The sequence below is a fragment of the Poeciliopsis prolifica genome, unplaced genomic scaffold, assembly GCF_027474105.1.
Source record: "Poeciliopsis prolifica strain line A6 unplaced genomic scaffold, Auburn_PproV2 SCAFFOLD024, whole genome shotgun sequence".
NCBI classification, from domain to species: domain Eukaryota; kingdom Metazoa; phylum Chordata; class Actinopteri; order Cyprinodontiformes; family Poeciliidae; genus Poeciliopsis; species Poeciliopsis prolifica.
In genome coordinates, this window is record NW_026562399.1 from 6,990,096 (window position 1) to 7,004,704 (window position 14,609).

The window sequence follows — 14,609 nt, forward strand, 5'->3', positions numbered from 1 at the left end:
TGCACTGTCATTACACCACAGAGTCAGGATTCCCACGCAATCTGTAAACGCCTGGCCTGAAATTTGATTTTTAGTAGTTTCTAGGTCAGAATACATGTGGAAAAAGAAAATGCTTCTTATCATCTGCCTTCCCTTAATTTTTTTATATTTCAATTGTGTCCTTTGTTCTTTTCTTGTCCCGTTTCTTCTTTCCCTTTTGTCCCTCCTCTCATCTCTCTGTCATCATAATGTTTTACTTCCATTCCTTTTTTGTCTCTTTTCCTTTTGTTTTTCCTTTTACTCCTTCTTTGTGTCAATTCTTCCATTTGTCTGCAATCACTTCCTTCCTTTCACCTTTACGTTGTTTCTTCCCTTTGTATCATCTATTCTTTCCCTGTCATGTATACCGTACTTCATTCCTTACTTTCTTTGTTTGTTGTCTTTATTTCTGTCTGTTCGTCCGTCCTTATCCGTCAAGTAGACTAAAAGCTGTCGATTTCAGGTAACCTTCCAAAAAGCTCAATGTGAGGCAGGCCATTGTGATGTCTGTGTCAGGCAATAAATTCATATTGTCTAATTGAGGATTGCATAGTCAAATCTTAGCCTGTCCGTCCAACGGCTGAAGCTCAACTAAATCCTAGCCATCTGTATAATAATTACTCCTGTATAGCAGCAAATCAACAGCAGTAACAGAAGTAGTGGGACCTTAAGAGAACTTTCCAGATGAATTGAAGCAACGCTAGACCGAAATGCATCAACAACAGCGTAAAAGCCTGAAAAGTGGTCAGGAGAATCAGCTTTTTAGCGTTGGAGGCAGAGCTGCTAAAGTCGGCACTACAAACTTGCATGTCGTCGCCTTCCAACAATAACAGCCTCTGTCACTTTTGTGATTCACGTTTGGCCAAAAGAAAAGACAATATACGAACCAACCGACGGAAACCAATCAGCAAACAAAAGTACTCTCAACATTTCATAATGGGGCACTTTTTATTGAACAGTATGAACAGGTTTATTAATCATCACTTTTTATTACAAAAAGTACGTGATGCCAGGGGAGCCCAGCTCAGTGGAGGTTGATCCCAGGATGTAACCAACCGTCTGGGGAGAACGTGAAAAAAAAAAAAAAGAAGTTCAAAATGATCGAGAAAAGAAAAAAGCTGGAAGAAAGGAAAGAGTTTAGCGGAGGCCAAAGTCTCTAGGAGAGCAGCTGTTCTCTGCACCCCCATCAGCTGGCTCGATTGCACATGAATGGTCACAAGAAAACAGGAAGATGTCCCTCTTCACTTCTGAGCGGGGATCATGCCGTCAATGGCCTCTCCCTTCTCGAGCTTCTTCTCCATCTCAACCATGAGCTTGACACCGTCAACCACCAGCTGGACCTGCTCCACCTCAGAGGAGCCCAGACGGTCAGCATTGGAGATGTCGAACACGCCACCCACAGACGCAGTGTCCACACCGCCTAAAGGAGGACAGAAAGGATCGAGGGGCTGAGAACCAGATCTCTGGACTCTTGTTAGGGTCTTACTCCAGTGCCGATCTACCAATACTCCAAGTCATGCGGTCTGTTAGTACCTGTGCCACGCTTCTGCAGGCGCAGCCTTGTGAGGATCTCCTCAAATTTAGGATGTGTGCTCAGCTTGGGCAGCTTGACGTGGACGCCACCACGCAGGCCGGTACCCAGGTTGGAGGGGCAGGTCAGGATGTAGCCGAGATGCTCGTTCCACATGAAACCATGGTTGTGTTTCTTGAAGATCTCCTCAATCTTTTGAATCGTGCAAAGATAGTTAGGGCAAAATTATTCATTCGTTTTCAGACAAAGACATTTAGAAAAAAATAATCCTCTCATCACCTACCTTCTGCAGGCCAACGCAGAAACGCCTGAAGACCTCCCTCATGTTGCCACCCTTCTGCATGGAGATGACACGCAGGTGATCCTCCTCGTTTACCCAGACCAAGAAGGTCTTGTTGTCATTGTGCCTAAGAGGAAATGGGGGGAAAACAAACAATAAAATGGTAAATGGCTTATACTTGTAAAGCACATTGTCTAGTTCAGAAGACCCCAAAGTGCCTTATGCCACATTCAGTCATTCACCCACTGATTGTGGTAAGCTACTACTGAGGAAGTCTGACGGAGGCAAGGCTGCCACCTGGTGGTGGTCAGTGGGCAGGTGATGATTAATAAACCTGCCCTCTGACTACCACCAGCAGGCCAGGTGGGTGAAGTGCCCAAGTAGAAAACAAGTAAAAACAGACGGAGCAGGGGTTCAAACTAGTAACCCACCGGTTACAGGATGAAGCCCCACCTCATCACCCCTATTGAAGAAAAGTAGAAATAGTCACTGACGTTTTCGATGAGTGTTTGGGGTTATTTGGGTACACTCACCAGATGCCTCTGCCGTCGGGCCAGTCGCGGGCCATGCCGGCGCAGGTCAGCAGGGGAGAGACGGGCTTGTCAAACAGGAAGTGATCGCTGATCAGCTGCTCCTGCTCGGCGTCAGTCATGGACTTCAGGGGATAGTACTTTCCCTTGAACTCACCATCCAGGCTGGTGAGAGCTGTAGGGACAGACAGTGTGTCAGAGCAGCTTCAGCAAAGAGAGACGGTGCTAGATTTTGGTAATGGCCACCTAACAGATAATTATTCTTAAAAGAACAGAACAAGGACATGAACATGTTTCTTCTGAGGTATCTATCTGGGTTCACCATTTGACACAACCCAAACACTTGTGTCTCGGATTTCTCCTAGTTCTCTCGAACTAATTATAGCTTACCCTCAACAGCCAGTTTCTCAATAGCTCTACGCTCGCCACGGCTGTTGTGGGGGGGCAGGGTGTATCCCTTGATGCTGCGACCAGTACGTACACGGCTGGACAGGACATAGTTAGGGTCCAGGTCATCACCACCCTAGTGAAAATTTGCAGTTTATATGGTTATCTCCTATGTAGATCTGTTTTAAGAGTCATTTTGCGGTAGCTTCAGGTACCTTCAGGTTCTCAAAGTTGAGGTCAGTCTTGTGCTTGTCAGTGGGCTTGTATCCACCATGACGGTCGGAGATGACGGGGTCAAGAAGCTCCTTGAAAACCTCATAGGACTCCTCGTCACCAGCGACGCAGCCAACAGTCATGATGAAGGGGTGACCTGAAGTATAGGAGCAAGTACAGGAGGAGATTAGATGTCAGCAGCTTTGCATGGAACTAGTTCTGTTGAATCTCCATTTTTCTCACCAGGGTTGTCGACACCAGTCTGGATCACATCATCCAAAGTGTAACCGCTTGGTGTCTGCTTGTCCCTCAACTTGGCATATATGTCCTTGGTCAGAACCTTGGCCATATGGTTGTTGTGCTTGGACAGATCTGGAAACTCCTCCTCAACTTTGTAGTTGAGTTTGAAGTTGTTGTGGGTGTTTCCGAAAGGCATGATTGCTTTCTAACACTAGAGAGAGAGGAAAACGTTTTTTGTTTTTCTGTTTTCTTAAATAGAAACTCAAACCTTCATCTTGGGTCTATCATAAGGGAACACATAATCTGGCTCGATGTGAACAGACTCGTAATTTAGGATTTAGATATTCTCTGGAACAGCTGCAAAATTGAAATGGCGCCTGCTATGGAATCCTGGTAACACGTGTCACTCAGACTCCGGCTCAGGTGTCACGCTGAAATGGAGGGTGGAGGGAGCGGCGCCTGATCTTTATGTATTTTTAGCCCGAGTCCATCTGACTGTATACCCTTTATGTACTCACGCTACACAGGGAGCACCTTAATTATTTATAGGCAAAAAATACAAAGTTTTGAAAGCATATGTCGCACTGCTACACGAGTACAAACACACAACACCGTTACACCAGATCAGATGACAGCGACTGTATTACTCACAGGTGTCACTGTAGTGAGCCTGAGATATAATTTTAACAAGTTCGAGACACGTTTCTGCTCCGAGACCCCGCCCAACACAAAGATATCCCCTTAACTTCAAACTTTGCTTCTGATTTCTCTAGTTGTTGTTCACGGCAATACATTTTACTCAATGTAGTAACTGTTTAAGTTTAGTTGTTACTTTAAAAGATGAAAGCTCATAAAGATAAGCTGCCAAAACTGCTTGCTGGTTTATAGGTTGCTTATTAAACATGCACTTCCCCATTCACTGAGAGAGCACTCCCAATATGACAGAAATATCTGCAGAGTGAAACGCTGCAGAACACCTTTACTAGGACCTAAATGACCTAAAGTACTATCTCAAGTCAGCTTTAGTAAACATAGATAAGTGGCAAAATTCAGTAAATTGAAGAACCTCGTACATTATTTTAGGAAGACGTATTCTGCACATCCACAAAGACTAGCTGTAACTTTTACCCGAGCGATTTTTGTAGCCATCAGGTTTCAAAGTCTTCCTTTGCTGTGGAAATTCTGGGCTGGTATTTCAAGCTACTAAAATGTTTGGCACGTGCAGTAAATATATCTCTACCTTGTCTTGACCTTCTTTAACATCAAAACATTTTTGGGTTTTATATATATATATATATATATATATATATATATATATATATATATATATATATATATATATATATATATATATATATAAGCATTTTTTTTTTTTACCTGCGCACAAGACAAGAACAGAGGTAACAGTCCTTGGGATCAGATCCTGTTCACCACAGCCAAAATAGGGGTCACCCAGCTCTGGAGGTCTCTGCTCCCTGTTTATATACTGGGCAGACGTCTGCCATTCGTTTGGCCATTTTAGTGCCTGCTGAGCTTTCATTGGCTGGTTTCTGAACCGATACTGTGAACAGTTTATGTAAGGGGCTCCTTTGCAACACTGCCATCCAAGAAGGTTACCACAGCTGGCCCTCCTCCCACAAGGACCCATACATAGCCCCAGTAGGATGGGTGAGGGGGCTTTAAGGGTAATGGAGCAATGCAGTTAGAGGTGCAGATGATACGACGGTTGAGGGGCAGAGGGGCGGTCAGCAAGCAAAGATACAAGAAAAAGCCTGTGGTTTGCCAGACGTGCCAGGGAGAACAGGGATCCTTGTGTTAGGTGTGAATATTAGACAGTCTTCTTCTCACTTGGGCATAGCAGATGCATAAAGTGATGCTGCCTGGCAACACTGTTTATTTATCATACAAAGTCTTCTCTGGATTTCAGGGATGATGCGTAGTGAGGACTTGTCGACAGTATTTGCCAAAGAAACAGAACCTTCCTTTGTGACGTGTTTGAGGTGTCTTCTCATGCTTTAGGGTTTAAACAGACTGAATTCCAACCTTAAACTTCAAGATGGCTGCGATAAGAGCAAAACGGTGCAACTGGCAAAAATCAAAGTCTATTATCACGTCACAATACATTCAGACAAAGAATGTATTGTCATTTTATTGTGATGATGCAAAATAAATAAATCGATAAAATCAAAGTAAAGGTTTTGCAGACTGCATAGTGTGTTTGTAATCGGTGTTAAGCAATGCATTGCAGAACTAATTCTTATGTCAAACGTTTTTCTGGTTGTCTTATTCAAACGTGGCCCTAATGCCAGAAAATAATAACTTTTTGTTGAATGTTTTTACAGATGCAACATTGACTTCCACCCTGTTGCGTGTACCTGTTTGTCGTGGCAGGATTACTTGCTTGTTTTTACTTCTTGGAGTTTATCAAAAAATAAAATCAAAGAGTCTATTGTACACACACACACACACACACACACACACACACACACACACACACACACACACACACACATACACACACACACACACACACAGCTTGAGGCAATTCAAAGAAACAAATTAGCCAAGCAATTCTTTGGACTACAAGAGGAAGCTGAAGTATCTGGGCAGACGCCAGGAAGTTACAAACATGCAAGCTCCATGCCAAAAGACCCCAGGCAGGGATGTGAACCCTGGTCCTTCTTGCTGCAAGCCACCAGGGTTACCAGCTGCACCGTCATGCAGGCCTAAGTGAAGTGCACTATCCAATACTTCTTAGACAGTAAGCCTGAACTTGCATAAAGTATTTATCTGGGGAAAGCTGTCGCTATGTGACTGCTTCTCTCAACTTTTTAATTTAAAAATATTTTTTTGTAAACAGGAGATCCTGCAATTCTTTGGTCATTTCTCAGACGAATGCTTGCCCCTTTAAGTCTCCTTTATTCAATAAAATCCTCCTTGACATGAGGATTTTTCATCCTTCGTCATGTACTAAAGTAAATTTAGGTGCTCACAACAAATTAATCTGCCATCGTAAAAAAGAAATAGCAGATGGATTTGGTTTCATGAACCCTAACCATTAATGTTCACTAATGATATGAGTAAAATGTAACATATTCTGCAGTAAAGTTAATGAGTTATTTACATTTTTTAAGCGTTACGACTTCTGTAACAACAAAACAAAGACAGAGACAATTTAGTGCATCCAGTCCGAATGCTGTATCGATGAGGGCAAAAGTTCAACTCTGGACCAATCAAATCACTTCATTGAATTTACAAGCTTTTATCTGCAAATACACCAAATCTGTTCAAGCAGCACTGACCTGTGAACTTTCAGTCTGTGATGCATTTCAATTTAAAGACAAAGAGCTTATTTGCTGCTCTTCTCATTATGTCTGGGTTTTTTTTTTTTTTGCTTGTTTGTTTTTTTTTAACTTCTTGCTGATGCAAGAAGATAATGATTTCACCATTATCTGCTACTGTTTTGAGACAATCAGCCTGCCATATATTTACAATAGTTTCATTTTACGTCTTTACAGATTGCACTGCTCTTTGGAAATGAGCATTGCAATCTTTGGAAATGTTCTTTGGAAATGTGGTTTCCAAAGAGCATTTATATTTTTTTATTTAAATATTTTTTTGTCAAATAGAATCTCTAACTGCTGAACCATTAGTTTAGAGTTGAAACTGTGATGACCCCAGGATCCTTCCTGCAGCTGTGTTTGTGGGATACCCCGGCCCCCCCGCTCACGGGCAGCTGCTTGGTTCACACCTGCTACTTCTGCTTCCTCGTGATATTCCTGCTCCCGTCCGCGCGCACCCGCCACATTGGGATCACATCCTCCCTGCTAAGCTCACACTTCGTCGCAGCCAAAGATCTTGAGACAAAACAGCTCTCACTGTTTCTCCGACGGTATTTTGTCAGCTTCTCTCCTTGTTCCTGCTTTTGGCGCAGAAGGTATCAGGAGGCGCAGCGGACAGGGCCGTTTGCCCACACACTCCCCATGTAACCTCTTCTCAGGTTACCCAGCTGTCCACTGCCTGTCCTGCACAAAGTCAAAGGTCACCAAGTTAGAGCAGGTTTCTGCAACCACTTCATGAACTAAGCCTATAGTTTACAATTAGCTCGGTTTCATTCTAAAGCTTGACATGTTAAGATAAAATAAAAAAATAATAATTTCGCATGTACAAGATTAAGTATCTGCAGCGCATGTCTTGACATGACCACAGTCCATCAGACAATCAGGACATCTCTTGTCTTCGGGTCTGTCCTAGTGGTTTTTTTTTGTTTTTTTGTAAGGTTTAGCTCTGAACTTTAAATCCCGATCAATTTTTGATTTCCTATTCTGAAAGTCTTGGGTAAAACTTCACTTGATCTAAACCTCACTTCCCTTATTTTTGGCAGTGTTTAAACTTTTGTTAAACTTTTTGGAATGACACTGATTCTCTGGGGACTTTAACTTCTTGACGCTGTACTTGGAAGGAGCTTGTTTTGAGATTGTCTTTCACCTCTCTGTGGGCTTTAGTCGAGAAAAAAAGCAAATAAGGAAGCACCACAAGGACACTTAAGCTTTATTTCCGGTAGGTATCAGTTTGCAGGTTTTTATACTTATGCTTTTATCCATTTATTTAAAATATTTTTCTTGAACGCTCATAGTAAATGTCACATTATATGTGGAAAAGCTTAGAAAATCTTAGCATGTTTACAACATGAAAACCAAAAGCTTCTTTGAAGTGGCTTTGGATCAAAATCCAAGGTGAAAATTCAAAATGTTTGAAATAAATGCTATTTATTTCCAAAATCTTGAATTCATCGTCTTTTGAGTAAGCATGTCAGTCTCTCAAATGTTTTTTTAAAACCCTCTTTTATATTATTTTGATTAGGAACTGTTCAGTTAGTCAACAGTCTGCTGAAGTCCTACGTCATGTCAAGAAGAGAGTTGGAACGGTTTAATTCCTTGTTGACATGTTTTGTTATGGCCATGATTTAATTATCTACTTATATTTAGAAAGAATTGAGTAAAATATTGCAGAAGTGTCAGTACTCCGGCTGCAAAATGAACCAAAATGATGAGCCCTCCATCACCGTGCCTAACAGTCGTTAATAGTTCTTTGTTCTGACTTCCTGTATTTTATTGCAAAGCATCTTAGCTTTGGTTTTGTCTGTGCAAAATACATCGTTCAAGAAGTCTTTTGCAACCTTCCAAGCCTAAGCCGGAGGAAAAAGGCAAAGGGTTTTTACTCGGGCTTGGGAGTTTTTTAAATTTGAAGAACTCCAAGATGTGTACCGCAACGGTTAGCATCGTTCAAATTGAGTTTAGAGGTTTAGTTTCTAGGAAGGGGAACCGACACAAGCAGATTTGACGCCAATGTTTGCAGCAATTGAATAATTCCAGTTTTGGATGGTTATGCAACAAGGTGGTGATACGATCCTTGCAACTTGTACGCTGGAACACCCAACAGGTTACAGAAATACTCCCCTAATTACTCATGTTGTACAATGTAGCAGCAGGTTTTAAATGATTTTGATTAACTTACTTAGAGTAAGTCATAGAATTCAAAGCAATGAAAACAGAAAATAGCACTTGAATCTTTGGTTTTTGTTTTGTTGGCTGGAACGTTTTCTCAGAGGAAGTGAGCAACCCTTCAAAGCCCTGCAGAACCCCTTTCTTAAAGCACCATGACCCTTTGAAAGGAATCCTGGCCAACTGCCTGACCGGTGTCAGAATAGCTTGGTGTCAAGCTGCAGCTGCACCCAGGGCTACGCTTAACTGCTAAGTGAGAACAAATTAGCTCAAGTGGTTCAGGAATAGAAAGATTTATGTCATTTCAATGCCTTTGTTAAACGTATCAATGCATTTCTTCTGTTCAAAGGGCATTATAGGTGAATTTCATCAAAGCATGACAAGCATGGATACATTATGTGCTGGGCAACTACAAAAATGACGTACGAAGGGGCTATAAATAATGCCTTTATGACAGACTATATTTAAATCTCTCAGTCAGTGCAGCACCTGTCTGAGAGGAACTGGCAGACAGTCTTACATCAAACAGAGCAATGGGGTAATTCCTGCAGACAAACTTTCTCTTGCATGACATCAAATCATCTGACTGTTTTAGGCTTTGTCAAAATCATCAAGTGTTTGAAACTAGATTGGAACTGTGTATCCTATGAGTTTGGTTCTGCAGGGTCGTCACGGTGCAAAGTCTTCACCCACTAAAACTTAAGTCATGCGTACGCATCATGGTCAGGGGCGACGCTATAATTATACAAGGCTTGCTAGCTCCATGTGCGTCCGGTCGGACAGCGACCCCCACCCAAGCAGGAGCCCGATTCAATTTCATCGACTCAGTTTTCTATTCATCTCAGCCTGGGTCTTTGCTCCGGCTTAGCAGGTCGCAAAACTCCGCAAACAAGGTTTTTCTGCAAACGCGCTCTCAAATCCAAAGCTGATACACAAACCGTGGATGGAGCGTGTCCTCTACCTCATTCATTCATTCCCACAGCATTAACAAGTTAACCATGCAAGGTTTAATGCTAACAAGATGGGCTTTACCCTCTCTAACTAATGCATGAGGAATTGCATTATTTTAGCATAGAAAATGTGCATCTCTTCACCTGAATGAACAAACGGTCGACAATTCGTAGGATCTCAGTATGTTATGGTACCATAGATCACAGCAAGTTGTAATCCAATTTTACAATCAGCTACAACTGAGGTGAAACACAAAGGGATCCATCTTAAAGTCAGGCTTGTGTTTCTTGACAACACAGTCTCTCAAACCCAATATGGCTGCCAAGTATCCAGCTTCCCATTGTTTATACCCGCTTGTCCATTCAGGGCCATGGAGAACTGGTGGCTACCTTCAGCAGGTAGGCACCAGTTCATTGGCCAAAATTAGGGTACAACCTGCACAGGTGGCCAGTCTGTCACAAGGCAACACAGAGACACACAGGACAAACTACCATGCACACACACTAAGGATGATTTAACAGACCAATTTAACATTGGTCTGTTAAATTGGTTAGTTACCCTAACAGTTGTTTTAGGAGTATGGGAGGAATGTGGAGTACCTGGAGAGAACCATGCACACACAGGGAGAATATGCAAACTTCACACATAAAGACCCCAGCGGCTCGATCTTCTGGTTGTTTCTTAAAGTGATCTTACTCAATAGTGCGCTATGCTTTTTTTAAGGTATTTTGCATTAACTCACTGTTCTTTAGCTTCTTTGAATTAGTCTTCTAGCTTATTGTTTTGTTTCCCATGACAGCATAGTGTGCTATGTGTCCTTAACGTTTTGGTGAAGAAGTAGAGTAGAAAAGAAGAAGTTGCATAAAAAGACGCAAGCGCGGGTACTTGAAGTGGATGTCATTGAGTAACATGAAAACCCAGAGCAACCGTCTAACTCAAGGCCTGAGAAAACATATTGGCTGATGTTGTTTTATGCCTTTAACGACATTCGCCATTCTCTGTGGACCTCACCATAAATTAAGAGAAAAAATAATTAGTGTAGTTGCAAAAGCCTGCTTGTTCAAATACAATTTTCAAAAAGGTTTGGCATTTCCACATACTCAACACTGATGCTCAGTCCGCAAGGGGAAACAATTTCCCCGGAAATTGTTTCACCATTTGAAGGGAAATAAAAAGATCTCCCAACCGTTTTAGGTCAATTACCAGTAACTACTGCAACAGAGAAATAATCAGTTAAACACAAACTTCCTTGATTTTTGGGTTAAGTTTAGTTAACTGTCTGGTTCTTTTCCCCAGCCTATTAGGAGAGACGTCGTTTCATTTGTGACACACATTATGGAAACTTCCTGAGTGGCAGATGGTGGGCAGTCGCCTTCTGCAATGCTATACCAATGTCTCCATCTAGTGGTCTGCAGCGCACTGCAACAGGCAGGTCTCTATTCCAACCTTCAGAAATAAAGATGAGATTAAATTTCTTGTTATTTCACTTTTTTTTACTTGTGTTATGCCATGTGTTATGTTCTGATTCTCCAGATCGAAATGAGTTCAAAATGGATTGTAAGTCACAAGATATCTCTACAAACCTTCTTGCACCTTATGTCTTAAGACCCTGTATGCACATGGGTCTATCTCTGTCACCACTATCTTAATTGTGGGAACCCTAACCCCTTAAAAGATAACTGCATTTCCTACAACTCAACGGTCCACATTGAGAAAATCAACATGGACCAAAGGTTTTGCTCAGGACTCTTACAACCCTGGAGTGATACTGTGGGGGCAAAGGTTCTGGATGCAGTAAAGGTGAGTAAAGAGAGAGCTAGTAGCACTGATTAGACTGAAACGTCATAGACATTTTGAGAATATGCTTCAACTGGACTCTTCAGGTGTATAATCAATTGCTCCATCCTGAGCCTCTTTGTCATGGTTTGGTGAGTTCAAGTGATTGATTCATAGCTTGTCCTTTTAAGCTGATGTTTTGTGTGTGTGTGTGTGTGTGTGTGTGTGTGTGTGTGTGTGTGTGTGTGTGTGTGTGTGTGTGTGTGTGTGTGTGTGTGTGTGTGTAATAGGATTAAAGTCAACGCCTCCCTTTCCTGATGCTCAGTTTGAACCTCAGCGATTCCTCTTGCACATTGGGATGCTGCAATGTGATTGGCTGTGCCGCTTTTCGTGCTGACAAATAATAAAACATCCAGTCAGAGCAACTCGACTTATGTTTGTGTTTACAGATGTGCTGCAAGAATTTACTGTGGTTCTATTCGGCACCTTTTGAATATTAATTGTATTTCAGTGATTCTATTTCTTTGTGAATTTCACTGATAAAAACTTTTATTATTATTATTATTATTATTATTATTATTATTATTATTATTATTATTATTATTATTATAACTATATTTGCTCTTAGAAATATGCACATTTTCAAAAGTGAACTACTCTTTTTGAGCGGCTCTCTGAAGTGAACGCCTCCTTAAGATTCGGTTCCCCTTTAAGACTCGGCAGTTCCATCTCCAGTTAGTTCCGATTTTGTCCTGCGGGTTTTTCCACGCTGCTGTGACTTTAAGAGAGTCCTCAGCTGGGTGGGGCCGTCGATGCGCCAGCGCCGCGCTTCCTGCTTCCCTCGGAGCAGCGCGAGACCACACGGAAACCCTGTTCACGTGCGATGTCCGCCGCGGAGTGGAAGCAGAAGTGCGAGGCGGAGTGGGCTCTCCAGGGCGTCCCGATGCCCGACGCCGTGGACTGGAAGTCCGTGTATGAAGCCAAGCCGCTGGGACGGAACCTGCTGAAGAACCCGGCTCCTATCGGTACCACGTCACTGACGCAGCAGGCTGCTGGGGTTTGGGGAGTTCTGCAAAGTAACAAGATGCGAAGTTGGCTCTGTGTCTCTTTTCTGAGGGGAGCAGTCAGCGTCCAGAGTCAAATCTGTCACAGTTTTAAAGACTCTCTGAGATGTCAGCTCTGTGAACTTTTCCTGCTGTTTGTGACCTCAGGTCACACTGATTACCACTTCTTCAGAAAATGTGAAGGGAGGGAAGGGGGCGAGTTGGTGTCCAGGTGGGGATAGAAAACAGCCTTGAGTTGCATTACTCTTTCAAATTTCCGAAAGTTTCATTCCGGACCTCTTGGAAAGGACGGGTGAAATGTTAAGACCATGATCTGAGGCCCGGGTTTGTAACAGTGCGTTCATGCAATCCTGTTGAAACAATGTGGCGACAGAAGGATAAGGCGTGACTGGGGTGACTAAAATATTTGTTCGGAGGGCTGGAGGCTTAAAAGCTTCCTCGTTTCAAAGCCGAGGTGTGTCTTCAAGCTTGACTCATCGACGATCCTATTCAGAAGAATAGGGCTGTTGTTGTTGTGTGGTGATGCTTTCTTTGGGATTCCAGAGCTCTTAGTGGTGCTTTGCCTCTCTCCCTACAGGATTTAGCAAGGACACCCCTCCGCCTGAGCCTGAGTACCCAGATGCGCCTCCAGATGGACCTCCTCGTTTTCAGCCTGAAGGTGAGAGACGAAGCTAATCAGCCTCTTTTTGTAAAAAAAAAAATAAATAAATAAATTGTAAATTTTGGCCACTAATCTTTTGAATCTCAGGTGACTTTGCTGGCTGGACCACGAACACAGAGGTCCTGCCTTACGACACCAGCGGCATCCCAGAGGGCGTTGTGGTCTGTGGGTTGCCGCAGTACAGGTGAACATCAACAAGGATTATCAATAACTATACTGTACACACTGCTATTAAAGCTAAACCGTGGATAAAAAAAAGATAATAATTTAAAAAAAGCAGCAGGACACAATTCACCGCTGTGCCGTTTTGCACTTGCCCTCAGCTGGTTCACCTTGGAGCAGGTTGTGGACCTGAAGGCAGAGGGGCTGTGGGACGAGCTGCTGGATACCTTTCAGCCTGAAATAGTCATTCAAGATTGGTAGGTCGCCTAGGACTCTCCTCCACCCCAACTCAAAAAAATAATATTCACAGAATGCACTTTGTTGATCACTTTTAATGAACCCAACAACTAGCCTCCTACTTAGGTGCGCAGAGTGGCTTACTAATATTTGGCGTCGTGCATCTCGTGGGTCGTGTGTTAAACGTCCTCAGGTACGAAGAAAGTCAGCTGCACGATTACATCTACCAGCTGCATGTGAAGCTGCTGGCTGCAGACAAAACAACAGTCATCTCAGAGCACACAGCAAAGCCCACAGAGAACCGGAGCGTTTACTCCCACAACTGGAAGGAGGTACGATTCTTTTTTTTCTCGTCCATTTGTTGATTCGCCTGTGACCGGGTTTCCCACTGCCTGTTTCGGCCTGCAGGTGTCTCACGTGTTCTCCAGCTACGGAGCCGGTGTGAGATACGTCCACTTCCAGCACAGGCTGAAGAACAGCTTCTTAAATGACTTCTTCCCTACACGCTTCACTGGCAGCTCTGTCATTGTGAAGCCGCTCAGAAGCAGTTCGTAGGTTTAAGCTTCTGACGGAAAAGTAGCTGCTGGGTCAGGACATAATAAAATATTGCACTACACCAATCGATATTACTACTGACTCATTACTTTGTGCAGTTGTTAGTTTGGAATCATTTTTGATACTTTACATTTGTTCTTAGGTGGATTTACCTGTGGGAAAACAGGATATTATTGTAGCTTCATAAAAACATTGCATTGTTGAAAACGCGAATCATGAATTAAACAAAAGCGTTTGTTTCAAAATGCAAAACCACATGAAGCTGACGATAATCAAATGTTTTTCATACTGCCAATTTAGTTTGGTTACATAAAGGAGTTTTACAAACGGCTCCATTTCAAATGAAGTTAAATGGCATATAATTTGGTTCAGTCCAGGTCATTTAAATTTATGTCAATGCAATTCAATTTTAATGTCCATTTATTAGAAATGAATAACTACGATGCAGTGCAAACATACAGTTTACCATTAAAAAAAAACAAAAACAAAGTTGAGTTGGA

At 42.5% G+C, this 14,609-nt stretch overlaps 2 protein-coding genes and 1 long non-coding RNA gene across 4 annotated transcripts; 2 read left to right on the forward strand and 1 right to left on the reverse strand.

The window, feature by feature from the left end:
- Positions 1 to 947: 947 nt before the first annotated feature.
- ckma (creatine kinase, muscle a) lies at positions 948 to 4,702 on the reverse strand. The gene is made up of 8 exons (XM_055046841.1): positions 4,577 to 4,702; positions 3,203 to 3,410; positions 2,962 to 3,116; positions 2,750 to 2,882; positions 2,363 to 2,534; positions 1,833 to 1,956; positions 1,552 to 1,741; positions 948 to 1,438 (listed from the first exon to the last, which is right to left on the reverse strand). The coding sequence occupies exons 2-8, from the start codon at positions 3,393 to 3,395 to the stop codon at positions 1,260 to 1,262; spliced, it is 1,146 nt and encodes a 381-aa protein (XP_054902816.1). The 5' UTR covers positions 3,396 to 3,410; positions 4,577 to 4,702; the 3' UTR covers positions 948 to 1,259.
- A 3,852-nt stretch (positions 4,703 to 8,554) lies between these two features.
- LOC129370691 (uncharacterized) lies at positions 8,555 to 11,436 on the forward strand. Of its 2 annotated transcripts, XR_008607083.1 has the most exons (4): positions 8,555 to 8,641; positions 10,951 to 11,086; positions 11,188 to 11,211; positions 11,330 to 11,436. It is a non-coding gene; the product is annotated as an uncharacterized LOC129370691 (long non-coding RNA). The 2 variants fall into 2 exon arrangements; XR_008607082.1 differs by having other exon boundaries at positions 11,188 to 11,436.
- Positions 11,437 to 12,221: 785 nt separating this feature from the next.
- On the forward strand, positions 12,222 to 14,174 carry nccrp1 (P1, F-box associated domain containing). Its single transcript, XM_055046842.1, has 6 exons — positions 12,222 to 12,455; positions 13,072 to 13,152; positions 13,243 to 13,339; positions 13,479 to 13,574; positions 13,748 to 13,886; positions 13,963 to 14,174. The coding sequence occupies exons 1-6, from the start codon at positions 12,314 to 12,316 to the stop codon at positions 14,107 to 14,109; spliced, it is 702 nt and encodes a 233-aa protein (XP_054902817.1). The 5' UTR covers positions 12,222 to 12,313; the 3' UTR covers positions 14,110 to 14,174.
- Positions 14,175 to 14,609: the final 435 nt, after the last annotated feature.